Genomic DNA, 18,600 nt, shown 5'->3' with positions numbered 1-18,600 from the left:
TGCATCTGTAATGAGTCATAGTAATTATTAATTCAACCTTTTACAGCTTAAATCTGGTAATATAGCCAAAAAATAACCACAAATTTCCCAGTACTGACCACAAAATATATTGTTCTATCTTTCATATATTGAACAATAAGTCTCTTTATAGTGATGATTGATTTGACAGGCTCTTTTGAAGTGAAACTGTGAAACAAAAACTGCCACGCGTTTCCCAAATAAGCACCTGCAGAACTGGTTGTGGTGTACAATGTTACAGGAATTACTATAGATTTAAGTGTACCAATGAGCTTGGAGTGGGCATGGCTTTACCTATTCAGTATTATGCAAGTGAGAAATTGTGCTATCATATTACCTCAGGTCGAGCTTTAAACAGCCACATCATCATTAAGATAAATGAGGCGATAAGACGATCCGGGTTTTAAAAGGCATGTCAGAGCCGCCAGGTGCAGTCCCTGTCACTGCAGACTCCACCACTGCTCAGCCTCATCCTGCACCCGCCACCCAACACCCGCCAACATGACCTTCAATGGAGCCTGGAGAGTTGACCGCAGTGAAAACTATGAGAAGTTTATGGAGCAAATGGGTAAGAGGAAAAAGTTATTCTATTACCGCAGAAGCACTTTCCAAGCCTTTTCTTTTTACGCAAGCGCTCTCATGTTGACATAACCCAGTTGTGTGTACTAACAGGTGTGTGTTTGTGTGTGTACGTGTGTCTGTGTAGGTGTTAACATGGTGAAGAGGAAGCTGGCAGCTCACGACAATCTCAAAATCACCTTGGAACAGAATGGAGACAAGTTTCATGTGAAGGAGAGCAGTAACTTCAGAACCCTGGAGATAGACTTTACACTGGGAGTCACCTTTGAGTACAGCCTCGCAGATGGGACAGAACTATCAGTGAGTCTTATGATGATAATGTAAACACAAAACATTAAATGTGCTTTGTCTGCTTATTTGTGGTTTGTAATTTGATAATGCTGCAGTCAAAGTAAAACTGAACTCGATGTATGAATGAACTATAGATGAATGTGGAAGTGTCAGCTGACTGCACCACATGCCTGACTGTCATTGTAAACTTGTACTTCTGCAAAATGTCTGATTATTTATGATTTATAGGGCTCATGGGTCATGGAGGGAGATACGTTGAAAGGAATTTTCTTCAGAAAGGACAACGGCAAACAACTCACCACCACAAGAGTTGTTGTAGGAGACGAACTAATACAGGTAAGAGTAAACATTACAGAATTATCAATGTAAATTAATTGATATTTGTGTAATATTTTGACTTTCTTTGACAGAGCTACAACTACGAAGGCGTGGATGCTAAGAGGATTTTCAAGAGAGGTTAGAGAAAACAGGGGCCAAACTTTCCACATTTTGTGTTAAATCGCCAACTCCTTGAACCAACAAAGGAGTGGCACTGACAAGCTTGAAGTATTTTATGCCTGGTTTTGATACTATAATAAAAATCCTACATACAGTAAGTGAAATTGTGTTATTTGCGTTAAAAAAGACCAACACCACATCTTCTTCATACAGTTATTGAGTCTTTATTTAACAATGAATAAAAATAAATATATATTATCTACAAAAATATAAGGTGTTGACAATTTGCATGTTGTTTTTTTGAATTTGTCACTCAGTCGATTGCTGAAGCATAGTACTGAGAACCAAATACACACGAAGAGGTATGAATGTAGGATTCTGTGTTTGGGGCACACCATCTCACATACAGTACAACTAGTGAGGAGTACAGAATTGTGATATTTTTAAGTTTATTTTATCATTTTGTATTGCAAATTGTATTCTGTGCCTGTTGAGTGTGAAATGACAATAGCAAAAATGTCAACAAAAGTCATGCATTGCCAACTGTGACCTTCAGCGACAAATTCAGGCAACTAGAATTTATAAAGCTTTTTGGAAATTGAAAAAAACTAAAGTAGGATGATGATTTGAAATATAGCTTTGCACCTCTTTACAATTATTGAATTATAAATGATTTTAAAAGAGGCAACAGAATTTTACTCAGTGTCCCTCTTTCTTTAGACACTTCCACATTAATGGTGCCACTAGATGTCGCTGTTGGCATTGCATACGTAAAGGATTTGCATACTCCATTTCCAAGGTCTCTATCCTCTTTCGAAAAACGATAAAAATGACAAGGCACTTTTGACACACCAAAAACAAAGCAGTGTGCCAAGTGAGAAGAAGAAGAAGATACAAGATACAAAAATGGACACGAGATGCAAAACACAAATGATGAGAAAAACACACACATAAGTTTTGGCAAGTGAGGCGTTTTTAGCATGGACTAGTGATGTAGAATTTGCAGATTAAAACAATACTAGTAATTATATTAAAACAATAAAAATGAAAGGACAAAACACTGGGTGTGAACAAAAACAATTAACTTTAAAGGCAACTGTAATCGTGAAGTACCATGTGATATAAAGACTGTATCTGTGTGTTAACTCTTCATAAAAAACAGTGCAGTTTGTATTTTAAAGTTGCATGTGATTCTCAAAAGACAAAGAAGGAGAAATAAAAAACATGGACCAAAGTTAATGATCATTGTAGCGGCGAATACAAAATAATTTAAATGCTTTCAATGCAAATCTGAAAACTGTGATTTCTGGTCTACTCGTCTTAGGGTGTATCAATAGTGTATCTTATTTTTTTTTACAAACAATGCAGACGAACAATTGTAGTTACAAATACAAGTTAATTCATAAATTTCAATATACTCGGTTAAAGTCCAATATAGTGTTTCTTTGTTCAATAATCCATTATGCACATGCTCATGCTAGGACTTTAAAGGCCACATGCAGGATTAAGAACAGAAAGAGGCATTTCTTCATAATGGCATAATCAAGTGGTATATCTGTAAATATATCTGCCCACTATGCGCAACAAACTCTGAACTCATAAAAGAATGAGAGTGCAAATGAAGAAACATTACACTGGGTTGTGAAAAAGGTAGGGAGTAATACATTACCCAATAATTAATTTGATCAAGATTGACTGAAGAACCTTTGCCATGAGATATAAAGGACCAATGGGATTCGCTCGACAAAGGCAGCCCCTAGTCATTTATTAACTATATGTTGTAAAAAATGAATTATGCATCGTTTACTTTAGACCTCCGACCCTTAAAAGTCCTATATTACGCAAAATTGTCTCTTGTGAGATTTAAGCCATGTTAGAATGTTGTTAACTCAGCAGAAACAGACCTGGAGTTATGTTTTGTTTAATTCACACATTTTAGTAACTCTCAATTATTAGTCTGTCTACAGCTCCAAAGCTCAAAATGCTCTGTTCCAACTTGTGATGTCATGTAATTGTAACTGTCATGGCAATTCCAGAGCTGAAATCATCCAAATGATTCTAATGAAAGTGTGTGGAGTTTAAAACACATAACATCACCAGGTGGAACAGAGGGTTTTCCGTTTGAGAGAAGAACTCAGCCTAAATATGCAGGATTTGTGTGTTAAACATGTGTGAATGAAACAAAACACAATTCCAGGTAGGTTTGTGATGAAGAAACATTATAACATAGATCAGAAAATAGCGTAATATTGGCCCTTTCATTTGTATAAAATGATTGAGCTGCCAAAACCTTTCAAAGCCTTCAAGAAAATTGGTATACTCATAAATAAACACTATAATTCATTATAGTATTTCACATTCCTTTTTGTTAGTTTGTTACACAGAACACCATCTCTACATTCAGATACATTCTCATTTCAGCAGCACAATTCAAAAATATTGCACAAAAACAGCCAATGTGTTGGAGATGAGAAACCCCTCATGTGCAAACAAACAATTTGGTGCAAACAAATGATTTGGTGCAAACTAAATCCCGCAGCAGGACAATGGAAGACAGTATAGGCTCTACATGTTAAACATTATTTCAACAGACTTCTTGCATAAATATGTTCCTTCTATCAGGGTTAGTAACAGGTCTGTGAACTCTTTGGCATCCAGTTAGTACTTGACTGACCGCCTCTGTAAACATCTTATCACTCATAAAAAACCACGATCGTCCAGTCCTTTGGCTGACACTGGGTTCCATTTTGCTGTGGGTTTATTGCTATTATGGCCTGTTAAGAAAAAAGAAAATAAAAATAAATCATATTTTTGAGAAATATGTGTAACTTGAATTAAAATGTTTGCAAAACGTTCACAATAGTTTTCTAGGGAGCTGCCTCTAAGATTATTTATGGTATTACACCTTTAAATCTAAATTATCCTGGCTCAGTTGCCATTTGGCACATGTGTTTATTTACACCTCAGCGTGTTCTCATTTGTGATGGGAGCCGCCGCAACAAACCTAGATTACATTACATCATATGGTAACTAAATATAAATGCATAGCGTTAAACCTGAAAAGGCCGAGGTTTGTAAGATGAGTAAATGCCACTTTATTTAATGCAATGTTTTATTGCATAAAAATATAATTAAGTAAGTCTAGTATGTTGCAGTTTTGATAAGCAACCTGTCAGAAGTTTTTCAAATGAAAAAAACTAACATATTTATTTGAATATTGTGTTGCTTTCAGTGGATACTACCTCACTAGTTTTGGGACTAGTCAGTGTTGTGTCAGAAACACAGTGCAGCTTATGGAGAGAGAGCTGTGACAGGAGACTTACTTGTATCAGGTCTGGCTTTTGGCACGTCTTGTGAGTGTGTGTCAGTGTTATCTCTGCGGTCACTGGGGACAGCAGTCCGTGGCACTGTGGCGGAGAGGACCAGAGGCCTCTGGTTGTGGTACTTGAGACGGTATGTTTCCGTCATACAGTTATCTACGTTGAAGTATGTGGTCAGAGATACCTCCTGAGCAGGACTGTGCTCTGCTCTCACACTGAGCCTCTCCTCACTGTCACAGGATGAGGGCGTGCTCCTCTCTATGTCCGAGCCTGACTTAGAGCTCGCGTCTGAGAAGGTCCGGTGGCCTGAGATGTCACTTTTCCTGTGAGGACTGGTGTAGGACGCGGTGGAGAGATGTGGAGATGAGAAGGGTTCTTGGAGCATCCTGGGACGAAACGCAGAGTGACTGGTCTCCCCCTGGTGAGGACCCCGTGCAGCCGGACGTACATGAGGAGAGCCTGCAGTGTGACTGTTCAGTTGACTCTCTGAGCTCACGCCGCTTGGGGGGAAGGCCAGGGTTATGTGGGGACACTGTGAATCCGAAGTGACAGGCTCGCTGTTGGAGCGGTAAGCACTGTCTCTGTCCTCTGGCTCTGACAGGGCCAGATCATCAGAGCTGTTCCACTCAGAGCTGCTGGTTTTGGCCATGTGCCTGAGGCCTGTGCTGTCTCCACTGTGCCCTCGACACAGAGGAGGCTCCTGGGGCTCACTCTGCCGGCTCTCTGAGCTGCTGCATTCTCTGTCTGAGCACGACGCTTTTCTGCACGAACTGGACGGGTGCTTAGACTTTCTTCTGCAAAAACATGACAATAACAAACATGAGCCTCTGACCTCTACATTAACTAATACTGCAAAATGCCACTCACCTAGAACTTGGACTGCTTTTAAGATGAGGATGAGATCCTTGGTCATTGCTCTTTCCCTGAGATTTGGCTTGATGTATGAATGTGAAATTTAAACAAAGAAAAACACAAGAAGATAACTCAGACCAAAGGTAATGTACTGAAACTCCATAGTATGTCCATGTTTGGAAACACAGCCTTCAAAAAGGAAAGGATTTAGGCATTGTGTAACATATAAGGATAAAATGTTTCCTTTATCTCTCATAATCTTAAGATTCACTGATCCATCCACATAATTTCTTGGAATAAATAAAATAGACCTCCGGTGCTGAAATCTGCCCTAATCTTATACAAAGGATGTAAGCACACAAACATGCATAGTACACTACAAAGCTATAGCAGCGTGAGTCCAGCAGGGGGCAGCAGAGTGGTTTTGGACCCCCACAGCTGGAGAGAGCAGTGTGAGCTCTGCACAGCAGGAGGCAGTATAGCACTGAATTCCTTTCCTTTAAAAATAGATGTGTTATTTTTTCTTAGCTGTTGCCCTGGAGAGGTCCCTGCTCAGTTAAATGTGGGAGCTGTAGGCTCACACAGTTTCTTTGAGATACATTTGTGCATCTGTACATATTAATGACAATACCGGAGGAAGAGTCCAGCTGTGCCATCAGAACAAGCTTTGTGGGATTATCATCAGATTACAGCCTGTGCAGGGCTGACTGGGTGAGGAGGTTAAAGAAACCAGTCCAGGCTTAGAGATCACACAGAAATTAATCAACCTTTAATTAAATTCACTGTGACCAGCAGACCCCACCTACTTTTTGCACTTTTAAATCCAATAATAAGTGTAATAGTATAAAATAAATAAACGCTTTAACGATAAAGCGATTCTAAACGCTTATAGAATACACATAAAGGACATACCAAACAATGTACATAAGTAATCTTACCATTGTAGCATGGAGAAGAAACGTTTTGCTTTGACTCTGCCCCCTTTTGGTGACACTGGCTGAAAAAGACACAGTAGTGTTAGCGAATTGAAGATAGCATCAGAGATGTTTAACTTTAAATTAGTTGTCAATAATTATTATGGTAATGGATATGGCCCTAATGTACTTTACATTCATATTTTCTGCTAATCTGATATATTTAGCCATATAATACAGATCAGCTTTGTATGAAAAAAGAATGAAGAATGTGTTTATATTTGTCATTCAAAGTGTCAATTGTCATAACAAATATACAATTAATATAATAATTTTAGATTGATATAGTGTGAAAGTGTAAGTAGGATAAAAATATTTAGTGAAACTGTTTTGCCACAATATAACGCATGGCCTTCACAGCGACGGCACATCTCACCTCTTTAACTGAGCATCTGCTGCTCGTGGGTCTTTTAACACAAACCCGTCTACACCAGGGGAGTCTGGGTTTGTGGAGCCACTGCTTAGCCTGTCACTGCTCTCATATCCAGACTCTGTCCTCTGGATAGTCCAGGTCTCACTGCGGAGCAAAGTCTTGGGCGCCCCTTTCAGTCTGCCTCCTCTCTGCTGAGCTCTGCTCTCAGAGTCCACTGAGCTGTGACTCTCCGTCTCCAAGCGCTGTTCATCTTCATAGATCGTCATTAAACTCTTCTGTTTACGCTCGTCTCTGTGAGTAGAGTCCCGCTCACGTTCTTTTGGTTCAGAATGCCCCCTGTCCTGACCGGGTCTGTCCTGTCCCGGTCTGTCCTGTCCTGGTCTCTCCTGCCCTGGTCTGTCCTGCCCCGTCCTGTCCTGCCCCAGTCTCTCCTGCCCCGGTCTGTCCTGGGGTTGGGGCTTGCTGCGGTGCGGGCTGTCGTGCTGCTGCTGACGGCGCTGTTCAAGCTCGTTCAAGACAGTGTCCACGTTCAGAACTTCTCGGATTGGTCTCCAGGTGGACTTGGTTTTGTTTCGGTTTGCGACACCCTTTTCCCAGTGTTCCTGACTGTCCTGATCCTGATTCCGACTTGGAGAGGGGTTGTTCTTGCGCATGTGGCCAGGCCCCTGTGTGCTGCGTGAGTCCTGTGTGGATCTGCTGCAGCGGTTGGACTTCTCGGAGCGTGGATATGTCTTCATTCTGTAATCAGGAGCGAGCCGAGGTCCGTTTTCTGGTGGAGAAGAAGATCGACCATGAGCCACATCTGAAGAGGAAATATAAGAGCCAAATGTGTCACAGCTTTCCCCTCAGCACATTTGAGCAGATGATCGTTACCTTTGAGTTGTGGAGGGTCCGTTTTACGATGTCCTCTGTCCTTACGGGCTACGTCACCTGACCTCTCCATGAAGGGATCTTGGTATTTTTTTGGACTTCCGAGAGGGTGCTTCACTGAAAATAATAACTGGAGTTGTATTAACTACGCTATGCTACAATTATTTAAACTTAAACTCATACAAAACGTGCTGCAGTCAAGCTCAAATTAGACTCCATCCTGACATCCTTATGTTAAAATATCACAGTCATAATGAACATAAATGAGCTACTGTGCCGATATGATCTGTGTGGCTTCATGTGAGACACAGGAAACTGAGACAGTGTTAACATCTGTCTTCACATCAGATCTCGCACCAAAGCATTATCATTAACAGCTGCCTCTTAAGCACTTCAACTGTTCTTTTTACAGAGACGATGGAAAAAAGAAATATTCCAGAAAAATAAAAATAAATATAACAAAAAACTTTAAAGTTCTTGAATGTCCCAAAGCAGAAAAACTCATCTCAAATATTTTAACTCTCACTCTGAAATGAATGAGCAGAAAAAAATTACAAAAAATGAAATGCAAAAACATCTTTACAAACTATGCACATGACCTGGAGTTACATATAAAGGATGATTTCCTGCTGCTAATCCTAAGCGAGATCTTAATACTGAAATATTGTTCCACTGTGACGCAAATTCAATAAAGATCAGACACAATCACAAACTTAAATACCACAGCAACATGCAAAACATTAAAAATACATACTTACTCTTACTTTCCAGCCCCATGCCAGGTAATACATCAGGACATCACTCTAAACTAAGACCGAACATGAAAACAAGCTGCATGGCGTCTACCAAAATCCAGACGGATGAGTGAATCAATGTGACTGTGCAGAGGAAAAGTGAAGTATGGGAGGGACACAGGAGCGGGGATTAGGGAGGAGGCGTGGGTGGTAATCTGCATGCAACAGAGACATCATCCTCATGTCAAGTTCAAGCCAGAGCACAGGGCAGCACAATCTATCTGCACAGCCCAAAGCACAACTGGCATCCACATCTACAGCTCTTTTAGTGCTTTCATCATACCATGCCATACTCCATGCAACTGTACAACAACTCACCCTTATGTAATAGACAACCCTATGTCATGTGAATCACTATTTTACTGTTTCAAACCGTTACGAACTTTTGTAGTTGTATATAGTGAGATATATTTGTATTACTATATTTCTATATTTTATTTTTACTTGTACACATATGTTTATATATTTATGCCTTGTTTGACACCAGTCTCTTTTTATTTTTGCTGTTTGTAATTATATTTATTGTGATGTATGAGCTACTGTGTCCAAATACTTGCGTAAGTTCACTGATATAATAAATCGGAATAGATATATAAGGCAAGGGGTTATCAAATGTTAGAAGTCAATAGTTCGGACACACCATATCATTCAGTTCTTCTTCTTTTTTTTTTTCTTTTCTTTTTTTTTTAAGTTTTGCTTTACTTTCTACATTTTATATACACACAGAAGACTCCAAATATATGAAGTAAGATATTTGGAATTATGTAGCAAAGAAAAAAAGTTAAATAACTCAAATAATTATATGCATTTTGTTTGCATTAATGGGATATTTGGGGTAATTTTTTTAGCTATATGATGTAGAAGGTTGAAATAATAACTCATTTGACTCATTACAGATGCAAACTAAGTACATACCTGTTTCATTCTGCTATGTATTTATTGCAGTATTGTAGATTTAGAATAGTTTTTGCAGTTTAAGTCTGCTCTTGGGTTATGGTGTCAATGCCATAAATTTGTTTTCAAGAATATCAATATATCATACTTTAAAATTTGCTATTGTGACAGACCAAATAGTCCACATTTAGTACATAATTCCACATATTATATTTGATGTCTTTATTTAAAATGTAGAAAATACTATAAACAAAAAAAAAAAAACATTAAATGAGAGGGTGTGTCCAAACTTGTGACTTGTACAGTATCTATTCAGTACCTGAGACATCTCCATTGACTTGGGTTTTGTAGCGTGGGCACATAGTGGTCTGTCTTGGGGCATCTTCATTGGACACAGGGGTTCCCTCAGGATTGGTGTAAAACAAAAGGAGGGGCTGAAAATGTCCCCTGATGCATTTGGAAGCGACATCTTTCCACTTGGATCCAATCTGACAAGCAGAGAATACGAGAAACATTGGCAGGTGGTGCAGAGCAGCCGTAGTATGTGAATAAAGAAGATTAAAGGGCCCATATTGCACTATTTTGTATGGCATAATGTTGTTTCTACATAAAAAACATACGTGGAGTTTGTCACTCATGTTTAACACACAAAACCTGCATTTTTAGGCTGTGTTCTTCTCCCAAACACCTCCATACACCTTCACAAGAATCATTTGGGTAATTGAAACCCTGGAATTGCCAATCTCTACTGAACAAATGGTAAAATGTTGCTGTTAACTTAAAAACTACCACTTGGAACAGAGCATTTTGAGCTTTGGAAATGTAGACAAACTAATAATAAAGTGACTAATCATATGTGAATGAAATAAAACACAACTCCATTCATGTTTTTTGATGAGGTAACGAAATTATAACATGACCTAAAGCTCACAAGAGTCAACACAGTGAACTTTAAAATGAGGGATCCTACCTCTTTTACAGTAGCATCGTCAAAAAACATCCATTTGGAAGATTTGGTGTGATAGGCAAAGGCTGAGTAGTGTTTACTAGAAAAACAGATCATCCCCACCAGATGTAGTTCACTGCGTTTGGCATTTTCATCCGTCACGCGGTTGAAAAGCTGAAAGAGAGTCAATGAGACGAGTTTTGATCTGCAGATATGGCTCACAACTAAACAAGTGTATCAAATCACTCACCAATACGAAACGTGTAATTAACAAAATGTGAACAGTTTAGAGATGGCCAAGATATGTATAATTTTTAGTAAAACTCTGAAGATACTACAGAATCATAGACTGTTTAAAGAAGTGGACATCACTCCCTAAGGCTAGTAGTTACAGGAGTAAATTTGGTGCCAGTTCCATATTAGGAAAAGGAATTTATGAGGAAATTCTTTACAAAAATAGTGAAATGGCTAAATAAAAACACCAGGATCTGGGTAGAGTGGGTTAATTTGAACATTTTAAGACCAAAACAACAAGGCTCACTATAGTAGTTAGAGAGAGAGGGATGACAGTTTTTCAGTTGGAGCCAGAGTCAGTGGACCCAGAAGTGCCCCCATGTTCATTTCCTATTTGGAAGCGGATGTCCATGTTTATATACAGTCTATGAATATAAAAAAATACTACTATTATTATTACTAAATATACAACAATAATCCGTGTATCATTCATTATTTTGTTTTTCAAAATAAAACCAATAATAAGAAAACAAAAAAACTACTATTTTCTTCATTATTTGTCTCCAAAACGAACAAATGATTTTTTTTTTTTACTAAATCAGGACTAAACCAGGACTAAACTGGTCTCAGTCCTGGTCTGGTCTTGGTCTCAGTCCTGGTCTCAGTCCTGGTCTGGTCCCGGTCCCAGTCTCGGTCTCAGTCCCAGTCTGGTCCTGGTCTGGTCCTAGTTTCAGTCCTAGTCCTGGTCCCAGTCTGGTTCCAGTCTCAGTCCTAGTCTCGGTCCCAGTCTGGTCCCGGTCTGGTCCTGGTCTCAGTCCTGATCACCCGACAGTGTACACAGGCGCACATTCGGGCCCGTCCTGACACTCAGTATTGATTCAGTCCTGGTTCAGTCCTGGTTTAGTCCTGGTTCAGTCCTGGTTCAGTCCTGGTTCAGTCCTGGTTTAGACCTGTTTTAGTCCTGTTTTAATCCTGGTTCAGTCCGTATGCTGCGCAAAAGTCTGGCATCGCAGTTTAAGTCACAGAAACAGGAAACGGCCGTTATCCATTTTTTCCATTATTCACTTAAACACAAAACCAAAAACTGAAAAAAAAAAAAAAATTGTTATCTGTTTGTTCATTTTGGTTTTGGAGACAAAATATAGTTTTTTGTGTGTGTTTTGTTTCCTTTTTTTTGTTTTATTCTGAAAATCGAATGAACGAATGATTTTAAATGCTTCAACATCTTCTATTGTGAGCTCAACAGACTGGAAAGCTCTAAACCAAACCAAATGCAATTGAATGTGAGTCTACAAAGTGTTTTATTATTGTGTCTGTAGCTGATACAGTGCTGTTCTTACCCCGGTCAAGTTGAGTCGTGGTCCTATAGCCCTGATGACATCATCTGTCAGGTCGGACTGCTCGGCGTCCCACACAAACCCAATGGTGACGATCTCGGGGCAGTTCATGAGCACTCTGCGAATCTTAATGCTCTGCCCACAGTCACTCTGCAAAACACGGACAGCGTCATGAGACAAAACTGAACACAAAAATAGGGTTTATGAACTAAATTAAAAATAAATGCAGAGTAATAAAATGTCAGTGTTTGAACAAGCCACTAGAATATTGCTTTTGTCTATTCCTGGCACTTCATAAAAAGCAGCTGAAAGTCAAACAAGCGCTCTGAAGAGAAAGACTTTATTATCTTCAGACTGAAACTAGAAGTGTCAAAGAGTAATTTTAGAACAGTGAATCTAATATTCCTTTAGTTAAATGTGCGTTGTTCTGTTTGAATTAAAGGTACGCTGTGTAACTTTTTGATTGGGGGTCTGTCACCTGCTTGTTTCTATGGATATGTCATTGCTCGGCCTGGAATGTTCCACAGTATGACATTAAACAGCTCTACCTCACATTTAATCGATTACAGGAGGTTTTATAGCTCAAAAATACTTCGAAAAACAGGGATTCTGACTGTGAGCGGGGTCGCCTCTCTGACCTATATCTTGGCCCGGTTTGGTCTCCATAAAATTAGAAATATTTAATGCCATACTGTGAAATATTCCAGACAAAGCAATAGCATTTCCATAGAGAAAAGCTTTTGATGCACCCTCCATCAGAAAAGCTACACAATGCACCTTTAACTACAAATAAGATAACAATAATAATATGTGCATACCCCAGTTATACATGATATAAAATACAAAAAAGTGTTCTTGACTGACTTGAAAAGTATTTGCAGATTTTGTACCAATGCTGATTTAGTGAAGAGAACAACAATTTCTATAACTACACCTGCACCTATTTAGAAAAAGCTGATAATAAAAAATATATATGTCTCACAAATATACAACTATGTTAAATGCAGCAGTGATAAAAGAAATACTCAGAAGTACAGACACTGAAGCAAGTAAAAGTACTAACTAAAAGTACCTGTTTAAAAACTTACTTAAAGAGTAAAAAGTAAAAAGCTGACTTTGAGATCTAATAAAGTTTCAAATGTACTCTTCTACTGTTCTGATCAAATTTTGTGCTGAAACAAGTGAATTGAACATTTTTTATTTGTATATTTTTCTTTGCTCAAACTACAACAGTGTTAAAATAATTTCTAAACTAATTCAAAGCAGAAAAGTACATAGCAGCCGCAAAAACAGATAAAACTTAGCGGATAATCTTTCCTGCTATTTATAACATAGCACGAGTCTGGCTGTGTCTGCTACTGGCCACACAAGAGCATGTCACAGCTCACAGCAAAAGTACAAACTGTAAAACATGGAGCCCATATTTTAGAGTTTGTTCATCTCTTTTCATGTACGGATTGCCTCACCCTGCATGTAGTGTGTGTATATTATAGTCTGATTAGAGTTGTCCACACTACCGCAATATTGCAGCATATCAAAGCAATAACATCACACCATGGAGACAATAACATCACACCATGGAGACTCTACAAAGATATTTTATAGTTTGTTCATCTCTTTTCATGTACAGGCTGCGTCTCCCTGCATGCTGTTTGTGTATTATAGTGTACATGTATATATTTGATTAGACTGGTCTGTACCGGGCAGCTCCGGAGGTCCCCAGTGTTGTTTGCCGCCTGCAGCAATTCTCCAAACATGTCAGACCTCAGACGCTCAGTCTTTCCCAGCAAACGGTCAACCTGCTGACTGCATAAACACACAGAAGAGCACAGTACTACTTCAAAACAAGTACTTTTAGACAGTACTGGTCTTTGTAATGACTAGGCCTGTCATGATGAATATTATATTGATTTATCATTCAACATGTGACACATGGAACAACAATTTTTGGGGGTCATAATTCATCATTGATACTTTTTCCTTGTACTAAAGAGGAATTTTAGTTATTTTTATGTACTATTAAGGCCGTGCAATTAATTGGACTTTGATCGCGATATCGATTTGTGTATCAAACGATCTCCAAACTCATATAATCAAGTTGAAACAAAGCGTAAAAAAGTTTATTTTGGGATATTTTTTATATAAATAAGTATAATTATTATATTTTTTAAATATAGAGATTGTAGAACAGCTGGATATATAGTTTATTTTGGATATATTTATGTTTTTCTATGCCTTATTTCATGGCCAAAGTTTATTTTATTCATTTTTTGTGTTTTATACTTCGCAAAACTGCTCTAAGGTACATGTTTGCAACCTATATTTATTTTCAATTTGAAAGTTTTGCATAAATTATCAATAACAAAGTGGGGTTTTTTTTGAGAGAGAAATGCTGACTAAATGCATTGTGTAACTAAAAAAATTGTCTGAATAATCGTGATTTCAGTATTGACCAAAATAATCGTGATAATGATTTTTTCCATAATCGAGCAGCCCCATGTACTATAAGATTTCAGCTATAGAGAGTTGGATTATGAACTCATTATAGACACAAACTAGTTTTGTTAGTGTTGCATTCTGTTATGTATTTATTACAGCCCATATTTTTAACAATATTGTACATTTAAAATACTTTTGGGGGGATAATTCTCCTTTATGGTTTGGTTTCAATATTATCGATTTATTGTTTATATCTACTTAAGCAATTTATCGCACTACAGAATTTGTTATCGTGATAAACCTAGCATTCACAAATACAAAGGGGGCTATTGTGATGTAAAGAAGTGAAATGAGAATTTAAAAATGTAAAAATATACTGAAATCAATCTGGACATTCATAGATATTACTGACAATGAAACAGGCTGCAGTGTTTGTATGAATATATTATGCATATACAGGAAAGAGTATATTTGGAAAGCTGTAAAATACAAATCAAATAGCTGAGACGGGTAACCTTATCTAATACTTTTGATATTCAAACCAGGATTAGCAAACTGACCTGATTTTAATATCCTGGTTTTAAAGCTGTGGCACCAAATCAAGCACTCACCATAAAGCAGTGGTGGAGACGTAATGAACAAACTCTGTGAAGGGGTGAGGGTCTGAAGAAGCACCACAGCAACGGCACACAAACTGAAAACATGAATAAATAAATATCAAAAAGTCAAATCATCCAAGTACAGAGCCTGGCTGACAGAGGAGTGTATATTACCTGTTCATAAAGCATCATCGCAAACTTCTGGTGTGTGATGCAGGATTTGGAGGTGCAAGAATCTGTTGCTGAATCTGACTCGATGTGCAAATGGATTTTCTCTAAGATGTTCTCCTGAAGTACGAGCAAACACAAAACATCACCTTAAAAGTGTATTGTGTAACTTTTCTGGGGGAGGGCCCATCAAATACTTTTCTCCATGGAGATTTTATTGCTTTGTCTGGAATGTTTCACAGTTTGGTATCACAGAGACCAAACCAGACCAAGTTACAGGTCAGATCTGTGCAGAGGCAACACTGTTCATAGTCAGAATACCTGTTTTTCTATTTATTTATTTTTTTTAGCTATAAAACCACCTGTAAATAAATAAATGTAAGGTAGAGCTGTTTAATGTCATACTGTGAGCAATGACATATCCATAGAAACACAGATGACGGATCCCCAACCAAAAGTTACATAGTGCACCTTTAAATAAAACTATAACTAAAAACAACATCACCAAAACACATTATCAACTATTCCACAACAGCAGCACTGGGCTCTTCTCTTAAATTAAATCTCATCTTTTTAGATTATTTTACTCTGTTTAATGTTTTTAAAGGTGCACAGTGTAACTTTCTGTTTGCCTTCATAGAAATTACATTGTTTTGCTTTTAAATGTTCCACAGTATGGCATTGAACTTATCCATTGTGCATTTATAATAACAGGTGATTTTATTTCTCCAAAATGCTTTAAAAAACTTTAAAAACTTCTTCAGATTTAACCTGTAACTTGGCTTGCTGGCACATGTTTGTCTACATGGAGATAGATAAACTGAATGCCATACAGTGGAACATTCCAAGGAAATAATAACATTTCATGGAGTCAAGCAAGTGGCAGGCCCTGCACCAGCAAAGTTACACAGTGCACCTTTAAACTGTATTAATGTTGTTTTTTTTAATTGAGTTTATGCCCTGTAAAAGTGACCCTAGGTGTTAGAAAGATGCTCATAAATAAAATGTATTATTATAATAAAAAGCCCCAGTGTTAACTATAAACTGTGTACATACAAAGCACTCTGCTGCGTCGTCCATCAGGCCCAGCTGAAAACGCTGTTCATCTTTAAAGGTCTCGGCTAAGGCGTTACGCAGGCTGTCTGAGGGCAGGACTCGCTCTCTGCTCTGCTGGAACTGACTGAAGATGCTCTGGAAAAATATAAGGATGAGCGTGAGTTTTTATATAAATGTATTTTAAATGTACTTGTCATTTGAATGAACCAACCTTTAATGCACAAAAAATACAGGCGTCACCAAGACAAAAGTGACCTGAGAGCTGCCGTAGACTTCGTCTGAAAATGTCCAGCTGCCACAGAACCTGTGTATACACCAAATGGAAGCAGGATGACACCAAAATGAAGCCTGTTATACTAATGTAAACACCAGTGTAACAGTTAGCTTTTAAAGGATAAATTCAAAGTAACTATCCATCATTTCAGATAAAACAATGCACAAAAGTTAAAGCTCTTAAGAGTCTCCACTTGACCTAGATGTTGTACCTGAACAGCACTGTTCAGGAAACAGCTGTTCTGCCCGGGCTCGTTGATCAGGCCTTTGGTCAGAGCCAGAGACAGCATGCTGCCCGGCTGGTACGATTTCTTCAAACCTCCCCCCGATTTTTTGAACATCTTTGCCCATGCCTTAGTGTTAGAACCTGTGAATAACAGCAATGGTTCTTTATGGAGCCTTATGACATATAAACTTACAAACTTTTATTATTATCCAGCATGTACAGGGCTGGGCTCAGATACCTTCTCCGGAGTTGGAGGAAGACTTGTTGCAGCTGGACATTCTGGGAGCTGGGAGCTGGTGCGGAGGTCTGGCCATGGGATGTGTCCATCTCAGCCCCACGCGCCCACACAGCAGCTACTGCACAGCATCATTCAGCCACAGGGCAGCCTCCACCCAGAGACACTGCACATTGAGTGAAAGTGGACTTAATCTGAAAAAAGGAAAATTATAGAGGGATCATATAACTGAGTGGTGCATAACAGCTGAATGATTTAAAATAAGTCTAATCTCCACAATGCTACAGTATCTCAACAGCCTATGGAGTCCTACAAAGGAAACTGATACGGCTAACTGCCTGACGACAAAACAATAACATACACAACATTATAAAGAGTAAATCACATGCATGGCCAATGAGAGCACTAAGTGGAATACTGGTCCATGAAGGACACTTTGTGCCATTTTTACATTGTTGCTGATCTAGGCTACGCAACGTTTTCAACGTAAAGGCTAATGATATATCGTCCATGTGTTTGTGCACCATCCTGGCTCGCGCACAGACACCATGTGATGACATTATAGGCTTATACGCATAATACACAATCTAAGATGCGTTTTCCTGTTAGATTGGGTTCAAAGAGGACATAAATCCTTTGTCAAAAGCGCTTGGTGCGTGGTTCGGTCTGTTCGACACAGCAGTAAGCGGACACACTGCCAGCACTTCACTGTACAGTGAATCTACATTTGCCGCAACGGTTTGGACAAAACAAGCGCACTCACCTCACAATAATAAAGAGAAGCGCCAGACGACGTGGAGGGTTCCAGCTGTCAACGCGAGCAATCCCCGCTCTTCTCCCTAAACCCGCGAGGCAGAGGCTGGCGAGGGCTCACTGCAGATGTCCAGACGCATGTAACACACTATCTGTCATAGTGCACCACTCACAGCCCGTCCGACATGTGCATTCAGCACAGCTCCAACATCAGCGTGCCGTCGCGAAAACCAAACGCCGTTGTTGGCTCGGTGGAACGTGTCCCTTTTTGCGCTCAAACGGGGCCAGTGTTGGTGGCCTGTGCCAGAATGTCCGACGCGGATTAGTGATGTTTTGAGACTTGGTGAGGTCAAACTCCGCCCCTAGTGTAGCCTCAAGTACACTGCCGCTCCAAAGCAATCCTCAGACTGTGCGTGGCGAAGCGCGCGCTGGCGGAAGGTCAGACTTCCAACTTGTCATGATGATGATGAGAGAAGACATCACATGACTTCAGTGGTTTCATAATCATGCAGCACCGTGGGCAATAAAGCTTACCCCTTTAAACCGCCTTTGTCCAAAAACCTCAGCACAGTGTAGCCCTTTGTGTGAGATTATTGCAAATTAAAGGTCCTGTATTACTCTGATAGATTCTTGTGAACTTTAAGTCATGTTAGAATGTAGTTACACCTCAAAAACACCCAGAGTTGTGTTTTGTTTCATTCACACATGTTTGAGTAATCCTGTATTATTAGTCTGTACGTCTCCATAGCTTGAAATGCTCTGTTCCACCTTGTGATGTCATGAAGCGACTTTTAGTTTAGTAGAAATCGGCAGATCCAGGGATGAAATTATCCAAATTATTCCAGTGAAGATGTATGGAGTTCAAAAAGAGTGGAGCACTTCCTGTATTATCACATGACATCAAAAGATAGAAAAGATTATCTAATGTTTG

General features: G+C 39.0%; 2 protein-coding genes across 3 annotated transcripts; one reads left to right on the top strand and one right to left on the bottom strand.

Annotated features, from left to right (window-relative positions):
- Positions 1 to 360: 360 nt before the first annotated feature.
- fabp2 (fatty acid binding protein 2, intestinal) lies at positions 361 to 1,461 on the top strand. Its single transcript, XM_020930572.2, has 4 exons — positions 361 to 586; positions 725 to 897; positions 1,117 to 1,224; positions 1,299 to 1,461. Exons 1-4 carry the CDS (start codon positions 520 to 522, stop codon positions 1,347 to 1,349), a joined length of 399 nt encoding a protein of 132 aa, XP_020786231.1. The 5' UTR covers positions 361 to 519; the 3' UTR covers positions 1,350 to 1,461.
- A 72-nt stretch (positions 1,462 to 1,533) lies between these two features.
- Positions 1,534 to 18,065, bottom strand: usp53b (ubiquitin specific peptidase 53b). Of its 2 annotated transcripts, none has more exons than XM_055158079.1 (17): positions 17,680 to 18,065; positions 16,920 to 17,110; positions 16,668 to 16,822; positions 16,394 to 16,486; positions 16,183 to 16,317; positions 15,133 to 15,246; positions 14,971 to 15,053; positions 13,621 to 13,726; positions 11,924 to 12,070; positions 10,374 to 10,523; positions 9,723 to 9,891; positions 7,719 to 7,832; positions 6,849 to 7,647; positions 6,437 to 6,495; positions 5,514 to 5,580; positions 4,650 to 5,440; positions 1,534 to 4,100 (listed from the first exon to the last, which is right to left on the bottom strand). In XM_055158079.1, the coding sequence occupies exons 2-17, from the start codon at positions 16,993 to 16,995 to the stop codon at positions 4,024 to 4,026; spliced, it is 3,135 nt and encodes a 1,044-aa protein (XP_055014054.1). In that variant the 5' UTR covers positions 16,996 to 17,110; positions 17,680 to 18,065; the 3' UTR covers positions 1,534 to 4,023. The 2 variants fall into 2 exon arrangements, with proteins under 2 accessions (XP_055014054.1, XP_055014055.1); XM_055158080.1 differs by having other exon boundaries at positions 6,849 to 7,614.
- Positions 18,066 to 18,600: the final 535 nt, after the last annotated feature.

Source organism: Boleophthalmus pectinirostris, unplaced genomic scaffold (genome assembly GCF_026225935.1).
Source record: "Boleophthalmus pectinirostris isolate CB_2022bp ecotype Guang Dong unplaced genomic scaffold, ASM2622593v1 HiC_scaffold_22, whole genome shotgun sequence".
Taxonomy (NCBI): domain Eukaryota; kingdom Metazoa; phylum Chordata; class Actinopteri; order Gobiiformes; family Gobiidae; genus Boleophthalmus; species Boleophthalmus pectinirostris.
The sequence above is the reverse complement of the archived record's forward strand: the minus strand, read 5'-3'. Positions and strand labels throughout refer to the sequence as shown.

What these genes read in the sequence shown, in the direction of transcription:
- fabp2 (XM_020930572.2), top strand. Translation starts at nt 520, where the DNA reads ATGACCTTCAATGGAGCCTGGAGAGTTGACCGCAGTGAAAACTATGAG. An exon ending in CAGATGGGACAGAACTATCA is followed by an intron (nt 898 to 1,116) that starts GTGAGTCTTATG and finishes TATGATTTATAG; the next exon opens with GGCTCATGGGTCATGGAGGG. An exon ending in TAGGAGACGAACTAATACAG is followed by an intron (nt 1,225 to 1,298) that starts GTAAGAGTAAAC and finishes TTTCTTTGACAG; the next exon opens with AGCTACAACTACGAAGGCGT.
- usp53b (XM_055158079.1), bottom strand. Translation starts at nt 16,995, where the DNA reads ATGGCCAGACCTCCGCACCAGCTCCCAGCTCCCAGAATGTCCAGCTGC. An exon ending in GGGACCTCCGGAGCTGCCCG is followed by an intron (nt 12,071 to 13,620) that starts GTACAGACCAGT and finishes CGTGTTTTGCAG; the next exon opens with AGTGACTGTGGGCAGAGCAT. An exon ending in TTCTTCTCCATGCTACAATG is followed by an intron (nt 5,581 to 6,436) that starts GTAAGATTACTT and finishes TCATACATCAAG; the next exon opens with CCAAATCTCAGGGAAAGAGC.